At 41.3% G+C, this 27,960-nt stretch overlaps 1 protein-coding gene across 2 annotated transcripts; it reads left to right on the top strand.

Annotated features, from left to right (window-relative positions):
- Nucleotides 1–105: 105 nt before the first annotated feature.
- CPN1 (carboxypeptidase N subunit 1) lies at nt 106–27,960 on the top strand. 2 transcript variants are annotated; one of them, XM_020914531.2, is made up of 9 exons: nt 106–556; nt 4,693–4,892; nt 10,479–10,634; nt 15,774–15,956; nt 17,152–17,263; nt 20,184–20,323; nt 21,598–21,697; nt 24,050–24,168; nt 27,687–27,960. In XM_020914531.2, the coding sequence occupies exons 1-9, from the start codon at nt 337–339 to the stop codon at nt 27,843–27,845; spliced, it is 1,389 nt and encodes a 462-aa protein (XP_020770190.1). In that variant the 5' UTR covers nt 106–336; the 3' UTR covers nt 27,846–27,960. The 2 variants fall into 2 exon arrangements, with proteins under 2 accessions (XP_020770190.1, XP_070326120.1); XM_070470019.1 differs by lacking the exons at nt 20,184–20,323; nt 21,598–21,697.

The raw sequence follows: 27,960 nt of genomic DNA, 5'->3' as shown, positions 1-27,960 counted from the left end.
TATAAGCAGCTATTTATTGAAGCCTGTTTACAGTCCAGTTAATCAGTAAACCAGAATCAGTGAAAACAACCCAATCTGGGGAACTGCAAAAAACTTTCAAAAGGTTTTCATGGATTAGGAGAGGCAGAGAAATGGGGGGAGGGGAGATGAGTGCCTATTCCAGAGCTACACAAATCATTTCTGGCTTTGGACGGACAATTCTGAACTTTCTTCCCAGGTGCTGTCACACTGGTGTTTACTAGCGGGAAACAAGAAGAGCTGGTTATTGGCCCTTGGATTTTGACTGGTTATTGGGAGAAGCAGGGCCTATTTTAGTTTCTGAAAAAGCCTAGCAAGATGTCAGACCTGGTCTCAATCTTCCTCCACCTCCTTCTCTTCAAGATGGTTGCCCCGGTGACCTTTCACCATCACCGCTATGATGACCTCGTGCGGATGCTGTATAAGGTGCACAATGAATGTCCCCACATCACTCGGGTTTACAGCATTGGGCGCAGCGTGAAGGGGAGACACCTCTACGTGCTGGAATTCAGCGACTACCCCGGAATCCACGAACCCTGTAAGCCCTGAGCGTGTGTCTTAAAGTGTGTGGCGGCAGGACCCTTGCCTTCCAAATCCAGTAACTGGGGTGGTTTCTGCGAAGGTCCATGGACCCTCTAGCTGTGAAGTATCACCACTTCCCCAGTCTGTGCTAAGTATTTCCTTACTTAGTCGTCAAACTGGCCCAGCCTCTGGAGAGCTGCAACCCCAATTCAAGCTCCTGTCTGCTGCCCCTGTTTGGGTTCTGTTTGCTCAAGACCTTAGTGGTAAAAGAGTGAGTCTTCTTCCCTGCTCCCTTCCCATCCCCCCTGCACTCCCCTTCCCTCCCTTCTTCCTTGCTTGCTATTTCTGTCCTGCCTTTCCCTATCCAATGTCTCTGGGGAAACAATTAGCTCTTCTGGTTCTGCCGGGAAACTTAGAAGAGTTTAGGGATAGCTCTTTGTGGAATGACAGTGTAATCAGAGTCTGGGATCCTGGAGAGAATCCGAGGTCTGGGTTATTCATTTTATTCATTGCATTATTTATTACTTGTTACTATTATAAAAGCAATCCATGTTTGGATTAAAATAGAAATTAGATAAGGAAAAACCCTTATCCATAATCTCACCACTCAGAGATGACCATTGTTAACATATTGATGTATCTCCTTGCAGACTTTCTTCTTTGCATTTTTTAAATAAAGATGGAATCATACTATATCTGCTTTTCTCACATCCTAGTCTTTGATGAACAGCATACATGTCTGGAAATGTAGATCTGCATTATCATTTTCAGCTGCATAATATTCCATGGTTGTATGGTTGTACTTAACAGTTCGTTTATTGATAGGCATTTAAGTTGTCTCTAATTTCTCAGTACTTTTGCTGCTTTACCTACCAGCAATTGTGACATGCAAATACATCATTTCCTTTTTCAAACTGTTAACCTCAAGTCTCTTTTCCTCTCCACTTCCACACCCCACACCCTAGCCCATATTACATTACAACCTGCCTAAGTGATTGCGCTGGGCTCCCAACTGTTCTCCTAACTCCTAACAGTCACCACTCTCTCATCCCTGCATTTAAGACACAGATGCCAGATGCCCAAATTACTGACATAATCACCTCACTCCCTTGCTTAAAAACCTTCAGTGGCAATCTTACACCCATGGGTGGCACCCAACACCCATTGGGTGGCAATCTTACAATCCATGACAGCTTCAGAATATTATGTGATCAGTGGAGGGAGGTGTGTGAGGGGTGGGGAGCCTGGCTCAAGGAAGGCTTTGTGGTTAGCTGATGACCAGGGCCTTGCTTTGAAGATGCACTTGCATAGCAAACACCCTTCTTTTACTCAGGTTGCATGTTTATTTCAGAAGCTTGTGGATGCTAATGAGCATTGTAGGCTTAGCCCTTCATTCTGTGCCCCTTTCTTAAGCTCCCCCTATTTCTAGCATTCGAGGCCTTTCCTGAACCTTTTTATACTATTCTATCTCACTGATCCCTCTTTTCTCTGATGCCCTGTCAGCTGTCCATCCATTCATTCCTTTCATCCATTCTTTAATTAATCCACAAATATTACTGATTACCTACTCAGTGCAAGCATTTTGGTAGACTCTGAATATAGCACAGAGAATAAAACGAAGACTCTGCTCCCAGGGTCTTAATTCTAGCAGGATAAGACTGGCAATAAATAGGTAACTAAATAAATGTAATTATATCAGCTGAAATAAGTGCTATTGAGAAAAAGAAACCAGGAAGGAGAGATGGAGAGTCATGGAGGATGGTGGATTGAGTAGGGCAGGGGTGTTGCTTTCTAGGAAATCTTTTCTTTTGAGGTGATTTTTTAGCATATGATGGAGGTGCCATACTGATATCAGGGATGAAAGTGCTACACGGAGGGAGGAGCAGGAGTGTGCTTGGCATGTGTGAGGGACAGCAAGGAGGCCCCTGTGGCCCCAGCGGAGAGAACCAAGGGAAGTCAGTGCAGAGTTGGCAGGGCTCAGGGGGCAGGAGGAGATCACGTAAGGCCTTACAGGACTGTTCAAAAATTCTGGCTTTTGCTCTGAGTGAAGTGAGAAGCCTTTGGAGAGTTTTAAGCAGAGGAGTGAGATGACCTGACTAAAATTTTTGAAAGATCACTCAGAACAAGGGTCGGCAAACTAGAGTCCTGAGGGCCAGCTACCTGTTTTGGTAAATAAAATTTCACTGAAATACAGTCACGCCCATTTGTTTCTGTATTGCCCATGTCTGCTTTCACTGGAAGCACTGAGTAGCTGCAGTGAAGACAGTGTAGCCCTGGAAGCCCAAAGGATTTCCTGTCTGGTCCTTTACAGGGAAATTTTGCCAACCACTGACTCGAGAATAGAGTTGCATGGCGAGGCTGATACAGGGAGTTCAAGTAGGATATTTATTGTAATAATCCAGGTAGGCAGGTGTCAGGGCTTGTACCAAAACGATGGCAGTGATTGTTAGGAGAAATGGTTGCATTCTGGATATATGGAGAGTAGAGACAAAAGAATTTTATATTGAGCACCTACTCAGTGCAGGGCACTATGCTAGGTTCTACAGGGCAGTGGTTCCCAAACTTTTGGATTTCACAGAAGTTAAAAATATATATGTATTATATATAATACATATATATATATATTATATATATATATGATGTTTTTTAAATAAGATTGGAAGGGACTAAAATAGATTTTCCAAATTTTATTTTAATGAACAAGGATGTTGAAAAATACTACCTGCCATCTGCTATCACCATCCTAAAATAAGTAATAACACCAAGAAGTGCCTCTCTTGTGTTTCAGCTGGTAAAGAATCCACCTGCAATGCAGGAGACCTGGGTTTGATCCCTGGGTTGGGGAGATCTCCTGAAGAAGGGAAAGACTACCCACTCCAGTATTATGGCCTAGAGAATTCCATGGACTGTATAGTCCATGGGGTCGCAAAGAGTCAGACATGACTGAGTGACTTTCACTTTCTAATACCAAGAAAAGCAGGAAAGACATGATAAGAGCAAAGAAATACACTAAGATTAAAGAACGCACTTGATAGAAAATCCACTACACAATCCGTAGGGGTTATAGACATTCCTTTGGGAAAGACTGCTCTAGCTTTACTAAGATAAATAGCAATGGATTGTGTCCTAAAGAAAATTTAAAATGGCATATATTGCAAGGGCCAGGTCCAGTAAATAAAATAGGACGTGTGCAAAATTAAAGTAGAAGTTCAGAGTAGAAAGTGGTAAATATAATAAAAGAGAAGTTTAATAGTGAATTCACTCCCAGCAAGGAGAATCGAAGTTGGTTTCATGGAATAAGGCGCATTTGAGCCTAGAAGGACAGTGAGGAGGATGTGGAAATGTGGAGATGAAGAGGCACAGAATCAGAAAAGGCATGGAGGCAGGAGTGTGTTAGGTAGAAGGGAAATCATTGGCTAGAGTTTTTCTCCTTCCTTCCTTTTAAAAGTGGGGCAAGAATGATTTTCTTTAAGTGATTCTAGAGGCTCTTTTAATTACCACAATTCTTACTTCAGTTGCACAGTTAAGATAGCCAAAGAAAAGACTAAGGAATGAGACAAACATAGACTCCTTCCTACTCTGTGCCTCAAGACACAGCATTCTCAGATGTGAATGGGAAATTTTAGTTTCCTGAGTACCAGGAAAATTATATTTTTAACTGGTACAATTAGGAACTGTTATGCTATAACCTAGAGGAGTCTAGGCTAGCACATCTTGGAAAAGCACCATCCTTGAAAAAGTTGGTCTCTGAGAAGCATTAAGCTACCTCTGGGCTTTGACCTCCATTGTTAATCAGCCAGGTGACCTCAGACAAGTTACTTAACCTCTTCCATACTCCATACCCTCATCCTGAAGCTAATAATGCCGACTTTACAGATTTTCTGTGAAGATTAGCAATAACATAAATGCCTAGTGCACAGTAGAGTTTTAACAAATAGTAGACATTATTATCGCTGGCATGAACTGTTGTAGCATTTGTAGTTACAGTTTATTCAAAGGGGGCTCGGGGGTTATTGGCAAAGACCTAACAGAAGCAAGAGGTTTTCTTTTATTCATTACTGAAAAAGAAGGAAAGTGTCCCTTGGCACGGTTAGGAATCAGCAGCACTCACTAGCTTTCCCCATCTTCTTCCTGCGTGTGTTTCACTTGCAGTGGAACCAGAAGTCAAGTACGTGGGGAATATGCACGGCAATGAGGTGCTAGGCCGTGAGCTGCTGCTGCAGCTGTCGGAGTTCCTGTGTGAGGAGTTCCGCAACAGGAACCAGCGCATCGTCCGGCTGGTGGAGGACACGCGCATCCACATCATGCCGTCCATGAACCCTGACGGCTACGAGGTGGCCGCTGCTGCCCAGGTACCGACCTCCAGGGGGAGGCCCTGCAGAGAGCAGAGCCAGCTTAAGGGTGTAAGGAAAAGCTGGGGGAGCAGGCATCCTCTCTGTCCCACTGTAAATGCCATGGTATGACAAAGAAAAAGCTGGAGAAATAGAATGAAGTTTGAAGATAGGTTCAGCCCTGTAGCACCCTAGGCAATGAATGTGGCTTTTCTCTGAGCCTGGATTCCCTCTCTGCCTTTCCAGCTCAGCTCTCTGTTTCATTGCGAGGATCAGTGAAGCAATATCAGTGACAACACTTTGTCAACTGGAAAATACTAAAGAGGTATGAAAGAATATTGCAAAACAGCCCTCCTTCCTGGCACTTTATGCTTCAAATCCTAAGTATTCTTCTCCCTCCCACACTACATTTCAATTTGTATTTGGGGGGAGAGAAGAAAAATTTCTCCGAAATTGTGGGTGTGGCAGGTTAGTTCTTCACATTTTAATAAATAATAAATTTAATAAATAATAAATTATAAATTATATATAAATAATAATAATAAATAATAAATTATTTGCATTTATTTACATTTCTGTATGGCTTTTTCCTCTATTAGTATAGTACTGAGCCTTTGAATTCTTTATTTTAGGGTCACATTGGTCAGGGGACAGACCAAAACAAATGTTTATGGGCTTTTCTTTATTTCCTAACATAAACTCAAAATATTATTGTGCCTAACTTTAAATCAGTGATTCTTTTGTGGCTGTGCATCAGAATTGAGGATAAAGATATTCGAAATATGATTCCCAGGTCCTACCCCCACCCCCAAATCTACTGAATTAGAATATGTTCCTTTAAAAGCTATGTTTAAATCTGGCTTTTTGGGAGGGGGGGGGTTGGGGGGGGGAATAAATTAAAGAGGTTTTTTTTTTTTTTTCATTTAAAAATATGTTTGTTTGGGGGTAGTCTTGAAATGTTTTTAAGACTAGACTTCACTGCTTTACTTTTTTACAAATTTTGTTTTATTCTGACAAGAACTATTCAAGGTGAAATCTACCCCCTTAACAAAGTCTTAAGTGTATAATACAGCATTGCTGATTATAGGTAAAGTGTTGTATACCTGATCTCCAGAACTTATCTATCCTGTTCAACGAAAAAATTATGACCCTTCATTAGTAACTTCCCATTTCCCCCTCTTCCCAGCCCCTGACAACTACCTTCTACTCTCTGACTGCATGAATCTGACTGCTCTGTCCTGTACAAGTGGAACCACTCAGCATCTCTTCTTTAATGACCCATCCTGGTTTAAACCTACTTGAGGACAGGGCCAAGGGGTGAATAGCAACAGGGAGGGGAATGCAGCCAAATGTTGAACCCAACCCAAATTTCACCTTTGTAATCTTACAACCTCCTGCTGACATGACTCAACAAATGAAAAAAGCAGAACAACAACAACAAAGCATAACAAAAAAAATGTCATCTTCCCCTCTGGACATCAGAGAGGTAGACACTAATGTGCCTGAAGACTTAAGTTTCAAAAAAGCAGGACAATTTGAGAGTGGTGTGGGGGAGAACCCAGCCTGGCTGCTTTCCTCCTAGTAGCCCTTTGTTGTACAACAGTAGGAAGACAAGGAGAAGCACATCAGACCTGCCCGCATCTTTTGTGTGATGGGGTGGGGCTGGGGTGGGGGAGTTTGGAAAGCCCCTGCCAGCCCACTAGATCCTAGAGCTATCTATCTCTGAGGAGCTAGTCACCTCTGCTCACCTACTGTGTACCTGTTCAAAGGGAGCAGATCTTGAACCTTGACCCCAAAAGAGAACCCATCATGTTCTCCAACTCCCAGAGCTAACTGCCAGCCTATCTGCATTGCTACATAGGGAAGACCTGCCTGGCCACCTAAATTTAAAGCCACCTGTAGGGAATGTAGAATAATGTGGCTTTACCTCTCAAAGATGTTCAAGGCCTAATCCCTGGAACCTGTGAATGTGTTATATTGCATGGTAAAGGGAATAAAGGCTGTTAATTATCTGACCTTAAAATATCCTGGATTATTTGAATGGGCCCAGTGTCACCAATTGTGCAGGTTCTTTAAATGTAGAAGAGAGAGGCAGGAGATCACAGTCCAAGAGAGATTTGAAGATGTTCTAAGGGGTTAGACTTCAGAAAGAACACAACCCGGCTAATATCTTGATTTTGGTCTTATGAGACCCGTTTCAGTCTGCTGACCTCCAAAACTATAAGATCATAAGTTTGTGCAAGTTTAAGCCCTAGGGTTGTGGTAATTTTTAATAGTAGTAATAGGAAGCTAATAAGCAAACCCTGTGAGTAGGAACTTTCTGTTAAGGGAAGTCTCGACTGTCAGCCTAACCAATGACGTGTGTGAGTAGTAAGTCAACTGATAGGTAAGTTAGCATAACTATTAACGTGAACAGTTATGAGTTACGTTAATATGAATGAGAAAGCAATGGAAACATCTGGAAGCATAATAAAAATCAGTATTTCCTAGATCTCATAGAAGTGAAAAATCAAACTCCACATAGAAAAATCATACAAATGTTTTCCACTAAAACAGAATTTCTGTAGAAAACTTAAGAGAATGTAAAAAAAATGTTTTCAGTGAGACTTAAGAGTAAAATATGAGCATGATGTCATGAAGAATAGATAAATCTGAGAACAATAAAGAGTTCTTAGAGGAATCAAGAGTAGTAGTACATTTGTGAGTTTTCAGCCTCCTCATTCATTTACCCTATTTCCAGGAATGGCCACCAATTTAGGCTCTCCCCTCTCAGTCCCAAAGGGCTCCAGTGGACACTGTTCCCCTTCTCCAATGCCAACAGAACATCAAATAGAACTTCAGTTCTGAAAGAGCCTGTGAACTTATCTCTGTTCTACCACTGTATATATTTTATTGTTTATATTAATATCTATTTCTCCATATATACCATGAATTCCTGGAAAGCTAGTGTAATGTCACATTGTCTTTTTCCCTAGAGTGTTGCAGAGGGCTTTAATAGAGATAAGCTTAAATAGATGTGGATTGATTAAATGGATGACTGAGAGAATGAATACCTGACCAAATAAGTGATGAAATGTGAAGTGTAAGCAGAGAGATTAAGGGGTCCAGGAAGCTGATATTGCTCAGAAGAAAGATTATCAAGGATCCTAAGTAAAATAAATAAAGGGGGAGGATAGTTTCCACTTTGGAAGACAGTTTAGCAATTTCTGAAAAAGTTACATATGAATTTACTTTATGATCCAGAAATTCTACTACTAGGTATTAGAAATGAAAACATATGTCCGTGCTCAGACTTGTACATAAATGTTCATGGAAGCGTTATCCACAATAGCCAAAAAGTGGAAGCAAACCAAATGCCCATGTACTGGGTTTAATAGTATCCCCCCCACCCCCACCAATTCATGTCTGCCTGGCACCTTTGAGCATGACCTTATTTGGAGATGTTGTCTTTGCATATGTCATCAAGCTAAAGTGAAATCATATTGGATTAGGGGACCTAAGTCAAATATAACTGGGGTCCTTATAAGAAGGAAGCAATTTGCACTCAGAGACACAGATATATGGGGGAGAAGCCCATATGAAGATGGAAGTGGAAATTGGACTGAAGTATCTACAAACCAAGGAATGCCAAGGGCTGCTAGCAACCACCAGAAGCTAGGAGAGACAAAGAAGTATCTTCTTTTAAAGACTTTCGAGTGCCTAACCCTACTAACATCTTGATTCCAGACATCTAACCTCTAGAACTGTGAAAGAATACATTTCTCATTTTATAACCCACCTAGTTTGTGGTCATTTGTTACAGCAGACCCAGGAAACAAATATAGTCTATTAACTGGTGAATAGGTAAACAAAATGTGATAAATCCATATAATGGAATTATTCAGAAATAAAAGGGAATGAAGTACTGATACATGCTACAAAATGGAAGAACCTCAAAAACACTTTTCCCAGTGAAAAAAGCCAATCATATAATATATGATCCCACTTATTGAAATGTCTGGAAAAGGCAAATCCATCGATATTGAAAGTGATTACTACAACTGGAGTAAAACAAAATAGTCATTGTAAATGGGCATGAGGTTTCTTTTCAGGTTGATAGAAATATTCCAAAATTGTGGTAATGGTTGCACAATTCTGTAAGCATACTAAAATTCATCAAGTTATACTCTTAAAATGGGTGAATGTTGTGGCATATAAGCTATATCTCATAAAACTTTTTGAAAACTAAGAGTTGCTTCCCTGGTGGCTCATTGGTAAAGAATCTGCCTGCCAATGCAGGAGACACAGGTTCAGGAAGACATGGGTTTGATCCCTGGTCCAGGAAGATCCCACATGCTGCCACATCCCGCATGCAGAGCAGCTGAGCCTGTGTGCCACAGCTGTTGAGCCTGTGCTCTAGAGCCTGGGTCCACAACTGCTGAGCCTGCGTGCTGCTGCTACCGAAACCTGTGTGCCCTCGAACCCGTGCTCCCCAACAACAGAAGCCCCGCAACGAGAAGCCAGCGCCCTGCAACGAAGGGTAGCCCCTGGCCTCTGCAACTAGAGAAAAGCCCTCACGGCAACAAAGACCTCGCACAGCCAAAAAATAGATACAGAAATAAAAAATAGGAGTTCCCACCCTCCTACACGATTGATGAGAATGTAAATTGGTGCAGCCACTATGGAAAACAGTATAGAGCTTCCTTAAAAACCTAAAAACAGAGCTACTTTATGATCCAGCAATCCCACTCCTGGGCATATATCTGGAAAAGATGAAAGCTCTAATTTGAAAAGATACATGCACCCTAGTCTTCATAGCAGCAGTATTTACAATAGCCAAGACATAGAAACAGCCAAAGTGCCCGTCAACAGATGATTAGTTTAAGAAGATGTGGTATAAATATCCAATGGAATGCTACTCAGCCATAAAAAGAATGAAGTACTGTCATTTGCAACAACATGGGTTGGCCTAGAAATTACCATATTAAGTGAAGTAAGTCAGAGAAAGACAAATATTACAAGTGATAAGTTATGTCACTTATTATATTATTAGATATGTGGAATCTAAAAAATAATACAAGTGAATCTGTATACAAAATAGAAACAGACTCAGAGAAAACAAATTTATAGTTACCAAAGGGGAAAGAGAGGGTGGAGGGATAAATTAGGAGTATGGGATTAACAGATACAAACATAATACATAAAATAAATAAGCAATGAGGATTTACTGAATAGAACAGGTAGTTATGATCAATAACTTATAAAAAGCTATAATGGAAAATAATCTGAAAAAATACATATGCAACTGAAAAATTATATTTTCTTATCACATATACCTTTATCATTCTGATTAAATAGACATAACCATTTTTTTAAAAATATGGGTTCCCTTTATCCTGAAACACCCTTCTTTTGTTCAAGCTTCTCCTGGGATCTCTACCTCTAGCACATGGTCAACAAGGAAACTTGAATCAGCCACTGGGACTTTGGATAAATTAAAGAATAAAATGTTACATTATTTCATAGATCGAACTAACGAGTAAAAAAAAAACTATACAGTGTTCTTCCAATACAGCAGTCAGTGTGAAACCTAAACCTTCATCTTTCATTTCTTCCCTTTCCTACTAGGAACGGGACATCTCTGGGTATCTGGTTGGCAGGAACAATGCAAATGGAGTGGACCTGAACCGCAATTTCCCTGATCTCAATACCTACATCTACTACAATGAGAAGAACGGAGGCCCCAACCACCACTTGCCCCTTCCAGACAACTGGAAAAGTCAGGTATGAGATGAAATTTGCATGCAGAAGCAGGTAAATCAGCATCTGGGATTTCTTCTCTCGATCTTCACATCAACTAAACAAGCAAGAATAAAGCAACAACCCAGTTCTGTGCTAATCTATCCAGAGCAGTGCTGACCATATCGTATGCCTCTTTGTATTTCTTGCCTCCCTGAGCATAGAGCCCTTCACTGAGCACAAGATGTTTGATGTTAGTGGTGAAGGAGGTAAAACTGGTATCATATTGTTTCACAGCACTTTACAATCTTAAAGAACTCTTTCTCAGCTAGTGTATCATCATAAAACTGTGGTAAATGCATCAAGCAGTGTTATCCATCCCCATTTTATAGATATCACTTAGAGAAAAAATTAACTTAAACTCACACAGATAGCAACTGATAGATTCAAAATTAAAACCTAGTCTTCTGACCCCTCATCCAACATTCTTTCTACTGCACTATCCTGTCAACAGAGAACTGTAGGATTCTAGAGAGAAATCTCTCTTGCATGTGATGAACTGTGTGCTTATCAACAATTAGCGATAGAAAGAGGTTCAGGGAGTCTCACCCTTGGAAAGAAGCTTTTCTTCTTCTCTTTCTGTATGCCATTGACTACTTTACCATACTCTCATTTCCTTTTTTCAATCAAAGATCACATGTGATACTCCCAGGTCTCTTACCTCTTCGTATTAGAAATGATTTCATCCGTATGGTTGGCCTGTTCCTGGGAATGACTGCTGTCATCCTTGGAGTATCACCGCCACCCTGTTTCTTACACTGTATGGCTTAGTTCTAAACATTCTCTTTGTGACTATCTGAGCTTAGAGACTGGGGAGAGAAAAATAAAGCAGATATAAGGCTTTATATTGGGAATTGCTAGATGAATATTACCAATTTCTTCCCATTGCAATTGAAGCAAAAGTCATGCTGACATGTTTAGACTTTGGATAGCAGCTATGCTCTTGGCTCAGGTAAATAATAAATCAAAAATAACTTTGTACTTGTCATATTTAGCCAGAAGGATGCTCTGATTTATTAAACTTGTCTACATGAAGTAAGGTAACTGAGCCAGTAATAATTAAACTCCACTGGCTCCTCTGTCTGCGGCTTAGAAAGAAAAAAACAATGAGAAGTCTCTCACTCTTGATGGGATAGCCTAAAGTGCCAGGAACATGAAAGGCTGGCCTCCTTCTGATGGATGAAGGCTTAGGACATGGAGAAAGGACTGCTTTAAAGCATCTGAGCCCTGGTCAGAGTTGGACTGGTTCCTCTGGGATTATATTCACTCTGATTGAGTGGGGCTCAATATTATTCATTTGGTCTCCTTGGGAATAGAAAAGATCAGAACCTTCACAAGAGACCCTTGATCCAGGAGGAGTCATTAACACCACATAACTTCTAAGCACATTCATCTGGAGGGGAGAAAAAACTGTGAAAACTATAAATTATTTACTTACACTACAAGTCCAATAGATTCAAGGCTTTGTTTAGAATACTGTCATTCGCTCGCAATATAATTTGTAGTAGAAAGCATGGACTCTCATTAACTAGACAAGACTGGCCCATATTATAGTATATCTAATTCATGGAATTTGGATATGACCACAATCAGTGAACTAAAGTGGACTGGAATGGGTGACTTTAACTCAGATGACCATTATATCTACTACTGTGGGCAAGAATCCCTTAGAAGAAATGGAGTATCCATCATAGTCAACAAGAGAGTCCGAAATGCAGTACTTGGATGCAGTCTCAAAAATTACAGAATGATCTCTGTTCGTTTCCAAGGCAAACCAGTCAATATCACGGTAATCCAACTCTATGCCCCGACCAGTAATGCTGAAGAAGCTGAAGTTGAACAGTTCTATGTAGACTTACAAGACCTTCTAGAACTAACACCCAAAAAAGATGTCCTTTTCCTTATAGGGGACTGGAATGCAAAAGTGGGAGGTCAAGAAATACCTGGAGTAACAGGCAAATTTGGCTCTGGAGTACAGAATGAAGCAGGACAAAGGCTAATAGAGTTTTGCCAAGAGAACGCATTGGTCATAGCAAACACCCTCTTCCAACAATACAAGAGAAGACTCTACACATGGACATCACCAAATGGTCAACACCGAAATCAGATTGATTATATTCTTTGCAGCCAAAGATGGAGAAGCTTTATACAGTCAGCAAAAACAAGACCGGGAGCTGACTATGGCTCAGATCATGAACTCCTTATTGCCAAATTCAGACTTAAATTGAACAAAGTAGGGAAAACCACTAAACCATTCAGGTATGACCTAAATCAAACCCCTATTGATTATACAGTGGAAGTGAGAAATAGATTTAAGGGACTAGATCTGATAGACAGAGTGCCTGATGAACTACAAATGGAAGTTTGTGACACTGTACAGAAAGACAGCAATCAAGACCATCCCCAAGAAAAAGAAATGCAAAAAAGCAAAATGGCTGTCTAAGGAGGCCTTACAAATAGCTGTGAAAAGAAGAGAAGCTAAAGGGAAAAGAGAAAAGGAAAGATATACCCATTTGAATGCAGAGTTTCAAAGAATAACAAGGAGAGATAAGAAAGCCTTCCTCAGTGATCAATGCAAAGAAATAGAGGAAAACAATAGAATGGGAAAGACTAGAGATCTCTTCAAGAAAATTAGAGATACCAAGGGAACATTTCATGCAAAGATGGGCTCAATAAAGGACAGAAATGGTATGGATCTAACAGAAGCAGAGGTGGCAAGAATACACAGAAGAACTGTACAAAAAAGATCTTCATGACCCAGATAATCACAATGGTCTGATCACTCACCTAGAGCCGGACATCCTGGAATGCGAAGTCAAGTTGGGCCTTAAGAAGCATCACTATGAACAAAGCTAGTGGAGTTGATGGAATTCCAGTTGAGCTATTTCAAATGCTAAAAGATAATGCTGTGAAAGTGCTGCCAGCAAATTTGGAAAAACTCAGCAGTTGCCACAGGACCGGGAAAGGTCAGTTTTCATTCCAATCCCAAGGAAAGGCAATACCAAAGAATGCTCAAACTACCACACAATTGCACTCATCTCACACACTAGTAAAGTAATGCTCAAAATTCTCCAAGCCAGGCTTCAACAGCACATGAACTTCCAGATGTTCAAGCTGGTTTTAGAAAAGGCAGAGGAACCAGATAGCAAATTGCCAACATCTGCTGGATCATCAAGAAAGCAAGAGAGTTCCAGAAAAGCATCTATTTCTACTTTATTGACTATGCCAAAGCCTTTGACTGTGTGAATCACAATAAACTGTGGAAAATTCTGAAAGAGATGGGAATACCAGACCACCTGACCTGCCTCGAGAAATCTGTATGCAGGTCAGGATGCAACAGTTAGAACTGGACATGGAACAACAGACTGATTCCAAATAGGAAAAGGAATACATCAAGACTGTATATTGTCACCCTGCTTATTTAACTTATATGCAGAGTACATCATGAGAAACGCTGGGCTGGATGAAGCACAGCTGGAATCAAGATTGTTGGGAGAAATATCAATAATCTCAGATATGCAGATGATACCACCCTTATGGCAGAAAGTGAAGAAGAAGTAAAGAGCCTCTTGATGAAAGTGAAAGAGGAGAGTGAAAAGTTGGCTTAAAGCTCAACATTCAGAAAACAAAGATCATGACATCCAGTGCCATCACTTCATGGTGAATAGATGGAGAAACAGTGGAAACAGTGGCTGACTTTATTTTGGGGGGCTCCAAAATCACTGCAGATGGTGAGTGCAGCCATGAAATTAAAAGATGCTTACTCCTTGGAAGGAAAGTTATGACCAACCTAGACAGCATATTAAAAAGCAGGGACATTACTTTGCCAACAAAGGTCCATCTAGTCAAAGCTATGGTTTTTCCAGTAGTCATGTATGGATGTAAGAGTTGGACTATAAAGAAAACTGAGCACCAAAGAATTGATACTTTCAAACTATGGTGCTGGAGAAGACTCTTGAGAGTCTCTTGAACTGCAAGGAGATCTAACCAGTCCATCCTAAAGGAGATCAGTCCTGAGTGTTCATTGGAAAGACTCATATTGAAGCTGAAACTCCAATACTTTGGCCACCTGATGCGAAGAGCTGACTCATTTGATAAGACCCTGATGCTGGAAAAGATTGAGAGTGGGAGAAGGGGACAACAGAGGATGAGATGGTTGGATGGCATTGCCGACTCAATGGGCATGAGTTTGAGTAAATTCTGGGAGTTGGTGATGAACAGGGTGGCCTGGCGTGCTGCAGTCCATGGGATCATAAAGAGTCAGACACGACTGAGCGACTGAGCTGAACTGAACTGACGGGAGAACATTCTACATGTCAACATTACAGCAGATGTGTGGGAGTAGGAAGAGGTTGAAAATCATTGTTGTAAACCAGTAATTTTCAGATATATTAATTAAACTCCAAATTTCTGCAGCTCCAGAAGCTACTGGAAAAGTGGGTAAGTTGAAGAACCCTTTCTTTATTACATAAGAGAGGCCAAATTGGAATTCTGAGCTCAGAAACCCTGTGCTCCTCCTCTTCAAATTGCTCTTTCTTCCCTTTCCTCCCTTTTTTATTTGAGACTTTATTTTTTTTAAGGAATTTTAGGTTCACAGCAAACTTGAATGGAAAGTATAGAATGTTACCACATATTCCCTGCTTCCCATTATCAACATCTCCCACCCGAGTGGTACATTTATTGCAATGATGAACCTACATTGACTTGTCATCATTACCCCAAAATCCATAGTTTCCATTAGGGTTCATTCTTCATGTTGTATACTCTGTGGGTTTTCACAAATGTGTCATGACATTTATCTACCATTTTGCATCATGCACAATAGTTTCACTGCCCTACATGACCTCTTTTTAGCTATTTTGAATAGTGGGATTCCACATGAGATTTCATTTTGAAAGTGTTCTATTCACCTAATTTGTTACACTGTCAAGCAAAAGATCAAAATTTCCCTGTCTGCACTTCTTTTATCTGGTAGAACTCTCTTTGCTTTTTTCAGGCATGCCATCCTCTCAGGCCACTTCCTGTCAGACATTCCATCCTTTTCGGCCACTTCCTGACAAACTCACGTGAACAGCCATCTGGCTTTAGTTGTAGCTTCACCGCCAAGCTCTCATCTCTCCTCAGGTGGAACCCGAGACCCAGGCTGTGATACAGTGGATCCGCTCCTTCAACTTTGTCCTTTCAGCCAATCTCCATGGAGGGGCAGTGGTGGCCAATTACCCATATGACAAGTCCCTTGAGCACCGGGTCCGAGGTTTCCGCCGCACTGCCAATACCCCCACGCCTGATGACAAGCTTTTCCAGAAGGTATGCAGAATGGCCATCTGTCCAGGCAGAGGAAAGTGGGGCTCAGGAGAGTGACAGAGGTCAAATCAGTTAACACAGGATCCTATTAGGAATGAGTTGACAGAAAATGATTGAAAATACCTCCTGCTCATTAGGAGCTTATGATCTAGTATATTACATTTTGTTTTGAGTGATAAATCATACATTTATGAAAAAGTAAATAAATAGGAAAGCTTTATAGTACAGTTACCACAATGTAAAAAAATACTTGTTGGTGAAAAGGAAGAAACACACTGAAAGCCTGATAGTGCTGGTGGTAAGCTAGAGCATTAAATGTGAATTTCGGGGGCTCTAATTTACAGTTTTATAGTAATATGGCTGTATAAATGTAAAATATACCATGCATAGGAAAAAGGCTTATATTATAGTTCAAAACAATGGTAGAATAAAATTAACAGATTAGTTATTTTATAGTTAATATTCTTAATAATATATAATTAATAAAATAATAACATTATTTAGTATTTCAGGTTTTTTTTCTGGCTGAGTCTCATGACTTGTGGGATCTTAGTTCCCTGGCTGAGGATTGAATCTGGGTCCCCACATTGAAAGCACCAAGTCCTAACCACTGGACTCCAGGGAATTCCCCTATAATGATAACATTAATTCAACAGTTAATGAATTGCATAGAGAATAACACCAGGTGTCGCTTTGCAAAGCAAATATATTATTGTATTTTCTTCTCTGGTAATCTCATTTTGTCCATTGTTATAAAATAGTAATGAAAGAAAATGATAGAGATTTTGAATCTACCCCTGTCCCTTTAACATACATCTCTCACTCCCAATACATAATTCCTTTTGTGATGAAGACCTGTCTTACTTGCTTCTTGATTCTCTCTTGCAAAACTCAGGTGGAAACTGAGGTGCACTTGGAAGAGAGCTTGTACGTGATCGAATGCCACCCCTCATTTTGCACTTGAAGAAATTTAGGCCCAATATTGTGGGAACAGCAGGAGATCGATCTCCTAACTCTAGTCCATTCCACACACACACATATACCATCTCTCCATTTCTCCTGGTATTTTCCTTCACAAAAGGAAATAATCAGTTGTTTCTACCTAGTGGGGTTTTTGGCCTCACCCTGCTTCTGAGTATGAGCATTGCCATATGAGTCGGGGACACTCAAGGTCATTTTTCACCCGCTTTACCTGTAGCTGGCAAAGGTCTACTCCTATGCACATGGATGGATGCACCAAGGTTGGAACTGTGGGGATTACTTCCCAGATGGCATCACCAATGGGGCTTCCTGGTATTCCCTCAGCAAGGGTAAGAAGAATGCTGGGCACAAGAGTGCTGTATGCTGAAGTAGACTGGGACTCATTTCTGCTTTTAAATTGTCAATTGATTTTTGCATCCTGTCAGAGATATGACAGGAATGCTATTTTGCATTCAAGTAGAGATCTGAAAAATGAGAAGCCTTAAGTTGGCATTTAACATCATCTTGTAATTCTTTAAAATGGAGGTTGGAACACTGTATGATCCTTTAGAACTGATGGTTCATGTAGTGGATTAAATCATAGGAATGTAGTCAAGTGGTTAAGAGTGTGGTCTCTAAGGTTACATTGGATTGAAACCCAGCTTGCCTGTTCACTAATTATCTGGCTTCAGGCTAATTACCTAACTTCTCTGTGCTTCAGTTTCCTCGTTTGTACTTTAAGAATAACACTACTTGCATTATGATTTTTATGTAAGTATTAAATAAAATAATGCACACAGAGCATGTGGAAATGCCTGCTATAAAGCATATATAAAATATGAAGCTTTTTCTAAAGTGGCATGAGGTATGCCTCACATAGCAAAGATAAGGAGAGATGCCAGGCTGGACAGACAATTCCTCTGATATGTGCTCTTTGTACCCTGCCTGCCCATCTCCCATCAACAGGGATTTGCCATGGACATTGGCCACTGATAACATAGCAGACACCTTAGCAAGAGACTCTTCTCTCTATTCTTTGGGCTTTTCCCATCACTGAGGGTCAAGATGTAACCTCTGTTTACAAACCTTCAGTACATGAAGAACCTAAGGATAGGTTAAGAGCTGAAGCAGGAAGCCAGGTTCTCTTAGGAATCATGTTGCAGCAGCTCTCTTCCCCCATCCTCTCACACCTGACCTGTCAGAGCCCAGGTAGTAGAAACTCACTGGTGAGGTCTGAGCTGATGTCTGTCCTATGGGGACTGGGAAGGAGGAAGGTTAGCAAGTCATCATGTACTCGGAAGATGACAGACTTCTTATGGCCAAAAACTCGCTTGAACCCAAAGCAGGAAGATTGAACTTTACTTTGGTTTACATTAGGAAAGCAGTAAGTTGTTGTTCAGTCACTAAGTTATGTCCAACTCTTTGAGACTCCACGGACTACAGCACACCAGGCTCCTCTGTCTTCCACCATCTCTTGGAGTTTGCTCAAATTCATGTCCATTGTGTTGATGATTCTGTTTAACCATCTCAGCCCTGCAGCCCCCTTCTCCTTTTGCATTCAGTCTTTCCCAGAATCAGGGTCAAAGCAATAAGTGCCTGTGTGCTAAGTCAATTCAGTCGTGTCCAGCTCTGTGCGACCCCAGTAACTGTAGCCCACCAGGTTCCTCTGTCCATGGGATTCTCCAGGCAAGAATACTGGAATGGGTTGTCATTTCCTTCTCCAGGGGGATCTTCCCTACCCAGGGATTAAACCCATGTCTCTTAAGTCTCCTGCATTGGCAGGTGGGTTCTTAACCACTAGCGCCACCTGGGAAGCCCCAAAGCAATAAGTTCAGTTCAGTTCAGTTCAGTTCAGTCGCTCAGTCGTGTCCGACTCTTTGAGAGCCCATGAATCGCAGCGTGCCAGGCCTCCCTGTCCATCACAAACTCCCGGAGTTTACTCAAACTCATGCCCATTGAGTCGGTGATGCCATCCAGCCATCTCATCCTCTGTCGTCCTCTTCTCCTCCTGCCCCCAATCCCTCCCAGCATCAGGGTCTTTTCCAATGAGTCAACTCTTCGCATGAGGTAGCCAAAGTATTGGAGTTTCAGCTTCAGCATCAGTCCTTCCAATGAACACCCAGGACTTATCTCCTTCAGGATGGACTGGTTGGATCTCCTTGCAGTCCAAGGGACTCTCAAGAGTCTTCTCCAACACCATAGTTCAAAAGCAATAATTCCCCCCTCCCAAATTTAAAATATAAAGTATACTTTTCCAAGTACTTGTTCCTCCCTTTCCCTTTCCATTTTCTGGGATAGCATAACCCATGCCTCCACTAAATCAATCATTTAGTCATTACCCCAAATTAAATGAGTGTAATTCCAAGATCATGAAGTTTATATCAAAATGATAGGTTTCTAGACCAGCATCATCAGCATCACCTGGGAACTTGTTAAAAAAAAAAAAAAAGCAAGTACTAGATACATACTGAGTCAGAAACTCTGGCGCTGAGGCCTAGCAATTTGTATTTGGCTGGAAGTCACAGCCTTCTAGGTAATTCTGATTCAGGGAGAGAATCAATGTAACAGGCTAGAGTTGTTCTCCAGCTTTCCCCATTCTTTTTAATAAAAGCTGTTTGCACTCATCAGCTTAGAGAGCAGTAAAAAGTTGATTAGATGAATAATTTTTAATCCCAATAAGGTTGTGATATAAATACCACTCTAATAATCAGAAATATATTTAAAAGTGATTGATTCAGTTGAATAATATGCATGATGGAAACAGGCAAGCATTTGACGAAGAAAAATTATAACTGCCTTCTGCTCTCTCTGGAGTCTGTTTTTCTAGGGTAACTATTTTCAAGTTGGTGCTGTGTTCTCAGGTAGGAGAAAGGGTGTGAAGGCAAGATAGCCATCTCATTTCTGACCTCCCAGATCTGAAGAATATCACAGTCCAAGAGAAGAATCTATCACCCTGAGAGCAGTAATTGTCTGACATGAAGACATGAGTAATAAGCAGACCTTGGTGTGATGAGAGGGACAAGAAGTGAATTTAAGTCTTGAAATGGAAGAAGTAGAGAATGGAGACCACACAGTGGGCATTTGTGAAGGGAGAAAACTGGAAAGATAGATAGGCATGTGAATTTGGAAACTGGGGAAAGGGTTTATGGAGGAGAAAAACAATGGAGATAAAGAGTTAGAGCAGCAGGTGATGGGGAGGAGAGTGTGGGGAAATTGAGTGCTGAGTGGGAACCTGATTATACAGCTCTGCCACTGCTCTCCTCCCCCTAGGAATGCAAGACTTTAATTATCTCCATACCAACTGTTTTGAGATCACGCTGGAACTTAGTTGTGACAAGTTTCCGCTGCAAGGGGAATTACAACGCGAGTGGCTGGGTAATAGGGAAGCCCTAATCCAATTCTTGGAACAGGTAAATTCCATATTTTAAGTTTCCTGGTCATAGGAAGGGAAGTGTTTTCTGATGGTAGGCAAGGTATTTTGTATGACTCAGGTCTGACTTTTGCTCTGATTCAATACAATAGATCTCAGCTTTTCTACCAGTGAAATTAATTCATTCCACTTTGTTGAGCACAGCTATCTGTCAGAGACTGTACTCTGTGCTGAGGATTAAGAGTAAACAAATGTATATCTCTGCATGTATGCAGCTCATATTCCAGTAAGGAGAGACGGACAATAAATTAAATAATTTGTAACATGTTAAATGCAAAATGCTATGAAGGCCTTACAGAGAAAGTAACATTTAAACAGACTTACAGGAGGTAAGGGAGTAAACGGTTCAGATATCTAGGGGAAACAGGGCTCCCTGATGAAGTCATAGTAGCAAATGGAAGACCAACAGTAAGCAGATGAAAAGATGCTCAGAATCACTGGAGAAATGTAAATCAAAGCCACAATGAAGTACCATCTCACACTCATTAGGATGGCTGCTATAAAAAGACGAATTTAAAAACAATGATGGAAAATAGCAAGTGTTGTGAAGAAATCAGAACACTGGTGCAGTGTTGGTGGGAATGTAAAATGGTGTAGCCACTATGAAAAAACAATGTGGTGGTTCCTGAAAAAAAATTTAAAATAGAGCCGCCATATGATCCTGCAAAACCAATTCAGGGTATATATCCAGAAGAACTAAAAGCAGGATCTCAAAGAGTTATTTGTACACCTGTTTTCAGAGCAGCATTGTTCACGGTAGCCAAAAGGTGAGAACAAGCCAAGTGTCCACTGATGGATGAAGGGACAAACAAAATGTGGTATAGACACACAGTGGATGTGCAGCCTTAAGAGAGAAGGAAATTCTGCCATGTGCTACAATGTGGATCAATCTGGAGGACATTATGCTAGGTGAAATAAGCCAGTCACAAAAAAACAGCAATTTTATTTATATGAGGTATGAAGAGTAGTCAAATTCATAGAGATAGAAAGGAGATTAGTGACACAATTTTAGATTGTGTCACTTAGATGTTGTGTTAAAACTTGTGTTAAAACTTAGATTTTAACAGGATCACTCTGACTGCTGTTTTGAGATTACTGGGGATTGTGGTGAGAACAGAAAGACCAATCAAGAGTCTGTTACCATAATCTTTGTGAATATCAAGTGCAGTGGCACATGGGGAAGGGCTTTGAGGACTCTCAAACAGGGCACAAGTGTTTTGTGAGCATAACTCTACACTATAAACTTTCCTACAGGTCCACCAGGGCATCAAGGGAATGGTGAGGGATGAGAATTATAATAATCTTGCGGATGCCGTCATTTCTGTCAGTGGGATTAATCATGATGTCACTTCGGGTAGGTGGCCACTGCTTTGTGAGGTGGCCTTTACTGCTTCACTGTCTTAAGCATAGTCAGGAAGCCAATTTGTAAGCCAGTGAGACCAGCAGGGACGTCAAGGACACTGGAGGTGGAGGGATTGGAGGAAGGAAGGATAACAGGATTGAGGACAGGAATTAAGAGTCAAGGGCCAGGAAGATGCAAATGTGAACATCTCTCTCAGCATTCAGGAGTCACTGCCTCATACTTTGTTAGGAGTGTTTTCTGGGATTGAGGTTATTAATAGCTCTCATACTGATGTGAAATGGGATAGAAAAGAAAAGGACTGTAAAACTGATGTTTAGTCTTGACCCCAAGCCAGGCATCATGCTACAGCTCTGTTTAGGAAAAAATTGGTAAGATGTATCCCATAGTAGGCTCCCTGAGGGCAAGATTGATGGTGGAAGCAGGTCTTCTTGGAACCAACTTGAAACCTTCCAGAATGGTACAGACTATCTCAAGGCACAATGGTGTTGCAAACTGCCCCAGCACAGTTTGATCAGGCCCAACTCTTTGGGGTTCGGGTTGTTTGGTTGGTTTTTCATGCAGAGCAGTAGCTCCTAATGGCTAGGGGGTGGGTGAGATTTGCCTGCCTCCCCCAACCTTAATACCAGCATGGCTCAGCCACATTTCACCATGCTAGCTTTACCAAGCAGGCATCTTACAGCTCAAACAGTCTGTTTAAACTGGATGAAATCTCAATTTTAAGGAGATAACTTACATTCCTTAAGGTGCTTCCAACACCTTTTCCATGAACAGTTCATTCAAGGCAAAGGCAACAGCATTCTAAAGACAGAATTCTGTAGACTCATAGTCAAGCATCAGACACCAGATTCTTCCAGTCCAGTGACTGGACCCAGGACTGTTCAGGGAACCATGCTGTGACATGCCTAAGAGCTTCAGGGCTTGCTGGATTCTTATATCCTATTCATGCAAGGGTGGGAAATGTCTCATTCTAGTCAATCAACATATGTTGAACACCACGAATTTCAGCAATAAGAACCCACTTCTAACACACAGGATGCTAAATTGATAAATTACTCATTTCACTACTGGAAGAGCTCATTGCTAATGTTCATTATGCTACTTAGCAAAGCATCTAGTGTAGCTAAAAGATAAAGATAGCTGAAGCCATTGTAATAGCTGCATCTGGAATTAGGCCTTTCTGGTACAGTGGTAGCTAACCACTCCTAGTTGGAGCCTCTAATTAAAGAAAATGACAGTCCCTAGAGTATAACAAAGTATCCAGTGTATGCATTATAACACACTGCTTTAACTAAGGAATTTTAAAGTAAATTATAGACATTATAGGTGGCAGAGACTTCTTCATTATTTATTATCTCTCATTCTTAATTGCATTTATTATGTCAGTTCTTCATTGCTGTTACAATAAAAAGAATTTTAAAGGCACAGTCATAATTTATTCTAAAGAGATGTAAAGTCATTAGCAAAAATACTACATCCCTGTCTTGAGAAACAGGCTTTCTTTTCAGTTTTATTTTCCCCTTTTGATGGTGATGGAAGAAATATTAGAAATAAGATTCTCAAAATCAGATATTTAGGTCATTTAGTCCAGCCCTCCCACTCAATACAAAATTACATACAAGAGAGGAAGGCTCAAGTGGGAAGGGATATATATATATATATCATATATATATTTATAATTATTATTGATTCATGTTGATGTATGGCAGAGACAACCAAAACATTGTAAAGCAATTATTCTCCACTTTCAAAAAAATTACACTTATACAGCACCACTGACATCTGGTTGTTTGCATCATGTCCACTGATACAGGTTGTGCACTGCACAACTGTGTAGCTTTTCTAGAGCCCCTCATTCCATTCAGTCTCTGCTCACAATTTCAAAAGGCAGTCCATTCCTTTTTTGGTAACTCATATTTTGTCGAATTTTTACTTCTGTCCTCATTCTTATTTCTTTATGTAGACATCGTTTCTTCACAATGACTTTTCAGACGTTGAAACAAAGGTCTCATGTCATCTCTTTACCAGAAAACACATTCCTAACCTTTCTCCTAGTGACTCTTCAGTGGACATGCATTTGTTTTAAAATGCATGCAGGGTCTAAAATTAAACATAGTACTCTCAGTGCAGAGCACAGTGAAAATTCTGCTTCCCAGGAGCTGAGGCCCATGATCTTACAATGTTATGACAGCCTATGATTGTTTTAGATCTTTACCAGATTCATTATGCTGTTTAAAAAAATTAAGTTTGTGGTCAGCTAAACCCCTCAGATTGTTTTTCATATCAAAGCCTCATCTGGGGCAGATTTCTCATCAGCAGACTGAGTTATATCCTTGTAACTTTTAGGTGCCCATGGCGATTACTTCCGGCTGCTGCTTCCAGGTACCTACACTGTCACTGCCACAGCACCTGGGTTCGACCCAGAGACCGTGAGTGTGACCGTGGGTCCTGCGGAACCCAAGCTGGTAAGTTAGGCTGATCTCTACATAGCACTGTAAAGATCACATAAGGCAGAGTTACAAATAATCAATTGTATAGTTCTAACTCATGGGAAATAGGTGGGGAGACAGTGGAAACAGTGGCTGACTTTATTTTTGGGGGCTCCAAAATCACTGCAGATGGTGATTGCAGTCATAAAATTAAAAGACGCTTACTCCTTGGAAGGAAAGTTATGACCAACCTAGACAGCATATTAAAAAGCAGAGACATTACTTTGCCAACAAAAATCCGTCTGGTCAAGGCTATGGTTTTTCCAGTGGTCATGTATGGATGTGAGAGTTGGACTGTGAAGAAAGCTAAGCGCCGAAAAGTTGATGCTTCTTAACTGTGGTGTTGGAGAAGACTCTTGAGAGTCCCTTGGACTGCAAGGAGATCCAGCCAGTCCATCCTGAAGGAGATCAGTCCTGGGCGTTCATTGGAAGCGCTGATGTTGAAGCTGAACTTCAATACTTTGGCCACCTCATGCGAAGAGTTGACTCATTGGAAAAGACCCTGATGCTGGGAGGGATTGGGGGCAGGAAGAGAAGGGGCTGACAGAGGATGAGATGGCTGGACGTCATCACCGACTCGATGGGCATGAGTTTGAGTAAACTCTGGGAGTTTGTGATGGACGGGGAGGCCTGGCGTGCTGCAATTCATGGGGTCACAAAGAGTCAGACACGACTGAGCACTGAACTGAATTGAACCTTTGCCAAGCTTCCCTCTTTCACCACCTAAGAGAAACAAAATTAGTGCTCCCATATGCTAATTTTTCTTCTATAATTCTTGTGTTACATCCTTCCCCATTTCTTTTGGTTTTTCTCTTTAACGTAGCATTGTGATTAAAACACTGCCAGATTCTAAATCCAGCTCACTTGTCTGCAAACCTTGGACAAATTACCTGATTGCTCTCATCCTCAGTTTCTTCCTCTGTTAACTGGTAATAATAATGCCTCTTTCACAAGAGGTTGAAATGAGAAAGTACACATAAAGCATGTAGTACAGTGACTTAGACTTAGAAAGTGAAGTTAAAGTGAAGTCGCTCAGTCGTGTCTGACTCTTAGCGACCCCATGGACTTCAGCCTACCAGGTTCCCCTGTCCATGGGATTTTCCAGGCAAGAGTTCTGGAGTGGGGTGCTCAACAAGTGTTAGTTTGTAAATCCCAGAGACATTGCATACACAGGCTTACAGTCTTCTCGGTCATCAGTAAGGACCACCACCAGATGGCACTCTGCCCCCTTCTGGTGCCCATGTGCCCAGACAGCCTTGCTTTCCACTCACCTCGGAGCTCTTCAATATTCAACTCTCCAAAAGGCTTTCTTTTATAGACAGGATGAGAAGTGAAAAATTTTTTTGATCTATAGCCTGGGCCTTTTTAGCTTTGGTCGTTTGGGATTGCGATCTCAGAGCCAAAGAAGCTCAAAGATCATGGACTGTAATCCTCAGGTTTCTCAGACAAAGGAAAGGTAATGAGGCCGTCCTGGTTAATGAGCATCTGTGGACCTTTCCCTCATGTCAGGTCGTCCCTTGGGCCCCCTCACTCTGTCCTATTCCTTCTCTATACATCCTGAGAACTTAGCACACGCTTCCTCCCTTTCCCTGTTAACTCAATGCAGTCAAATATCTTGCCTTTTCAAATAGTTATAGGTACTATTCTTTGAATAGCTACTGTGTGTCAGATGTTACCTGAGAGCTTTCCAGAATCATCTCATTTAACCTTCATAACAACCCTGTATATAAACCCATTTGTGGCTGAGGAAGCTGAAGCTCAAAGAACGGTGAGTAAGTGGGAACCAGGAGTCCAGCCTCTGTGAGGCTTTCAGGGCAGCTTTCTCAGCCAGTCTGTTACATGGCCTTATACTGAGCTCAGCACCTGTGTTTGTAACCTCTTTTTTAACATAGGAATCACAGAAAAGAGCTCTTTAAAGACTTTGAAAATTCCTTTGAAATTTCTAGACAATTCCCCTTTTCCCCTGTCCTAGTCCCTCCACTCCCTTCTCCTGCAGGATATAAATGACTTCTACTTGCAGATGCGGGAAGCAGAAAGTAGCTCTTCCCTGGCAGCCTGTTAACCTGCGCCCAATTTCCCAATCGGTGCACCCTCTCCCTTTTTCCTTGTTATCCCCCTGCTCCTCATCTACCTTAAAATCAAATGACTGTTAGGCAGCTGCTTACAGAAGTCTTGCACTATGTGTAAGTTTATTCAATTGCAAATTCAAACAAGGACAAATCCTCTTGAGTAACAAATTAGGCTTCAAAAGATCTTGCCTCCTTTCTCATATAACCTTTAAATGAATTGATATAACCCATCATTGTATCACGTATAACTCTGAGGGGGGAAAATTTATCTTTTGGATACATTTCTCAGATAGTGTCACAACTAAAAATCCACTTATTGATCTCAGTTGAGTCCCTTTCCCATTCTAAAGCAGAGATCTACTTGGTTGAAAGAAAAGAAAAAAGATCGTTTACTAGAGGGTTTTTGTGCTACAAGTAAAACTCTTTAAAGTGTCTCCAAGAGTCCAGTGTTTTCCCCGTGGCTTCCCTCACTGCCATCCAGATGTCCCACGCTTTTCATTTCCTCTGTCCTCTCCTCATTTTGTTGTCTCTCTCTCCCCCCCCCCCCCCACTTTCCTTTCCTTGATCCTTATATTGACACTATATATAAGAAATAGTACTGATCCAGTACAATTGGCTTTGATTTCTCCGGCTTTTGGAGAACTAGTTGGCTGTGGGTTTTTTCCCAAAGGGGCAAGAAATAACCCCGTGAAGAGGTCTGTCTGTCACATGTTTTCCAACTCCCTGCTGGCTTCAGCAGCTCAGTCAGTTCCCAGGGCCTGAGAGCCAAGGATGCCTCCAGGGAGTGTGGTTAGAACACTGTGCCACACCCTCGCCTTTCCCTTCCTGGGCCAGAGCTCTAGGGCTTCTGCACAGCCCACAGATTCCACACTTGTCAGTCAGAAGCATTGTCACCTCTGTGTGCATGGCCAGAAGGAAGGTTTCAGTGTACTGCTGGAAACAGTGCATTAGTGCACGAGGACTTTGCGAATTTAAGAATCCATGCTAGCAATCTATTTCTGAAGGTCTGAGGCGTTCTTTGGCTTGCCTGAGCACAGTACCTGCAACTCACGCAGTCAGCTTAAAGGTGATGACTGTGGCACCATGAATCTTAACTCTTGTTTTGAACAGCAGTATTGGCAAACATCATGCCTTGAGTGTAGATTTTTTTTTCTATTACATATAAAATAAATGTACATTAAGTTCATGCAGATACACCCTATGTATCATCAGTTATGATGTACCATTTTGGGGGAGATATGAGCCAAGCCTGTATGACACCACCCACACTGGGTGGTTGCCGGGATATTCTCCTCAGTTCCTTGTCCTCAGGACCTCAGGTAAAGCAGGATCCAAACTGGTCTTCCCCCAATTTCAGTTCTAGGGAATGGAAAACTGATTTCTGTGCTCTCCTAGCTTCTTCTTCTTCTTTTTTTTTTTTTTCAGGTTAATTTCCAACTCAAGAGAAGCACCCCTCAAGCAGCGACTAAGAGGAGAATTCCCAACTCAGGGCATAGAGGCAGAGTCTTACCAAAGAAAGTGCAACCCCGGGCAGCTAGGAAAAAAGAAACGATGATGAAGCAACCCCAGAGAGGCCCTGCCTGAAATCTGCAGTGCTCGGGGCAACGCTTTGGAAAGGCTTTGTTCCTGCTCTCCCACCAGAAGAAGCATTCTATTTTATTATCTGAGACATATTTAAATATAAACATATTCAGAACAA

This window comes from Odocoileus virginianus, chromosome 7 (genome assembly GCF_023699985.2).
Source record: "Odocoileus virginianus isolate 20LAN1187 ecotype Illinois chromosome 7, Ovbor_1.2, whole genome shotgun sequence".
NCBI lineage: Eukaryota > Metazoa > Chordata > Mammalia > Artiodactyla > Cervidae > Odocoileus > Odocoileus virginianus.
Note: the sequence above shows the minus strand (reverse complement) of the source record. Positions and strands in the feature narration are given on the sequence as shown.

Excerpts from the sequence above, each read along its gene's own strand:
- CPN1 (XM_020914531.2), top strand. The coding sequence starts at position 337 with ATGTCAGACCTGGTCTCAATCTTCCTCCACCTCCTTCTCTTCAAGATG. Across the intron at positions 15,957-17,151 it reads ATGACAAGCTTTTCCAGAAG|CTGGCAAAGGTCTACTCCTA; the intron begins GTATGCAGAATG and ends CTTTACCTGTAG. Across the intron at positions 17,264-20,183 it reads CTGGTATTCCCTCAGCAAGG|GAATGCAAGACTTTAATTAT; the intron begins GTAAGAAGAATG and ends TCCTCCCCCTAG.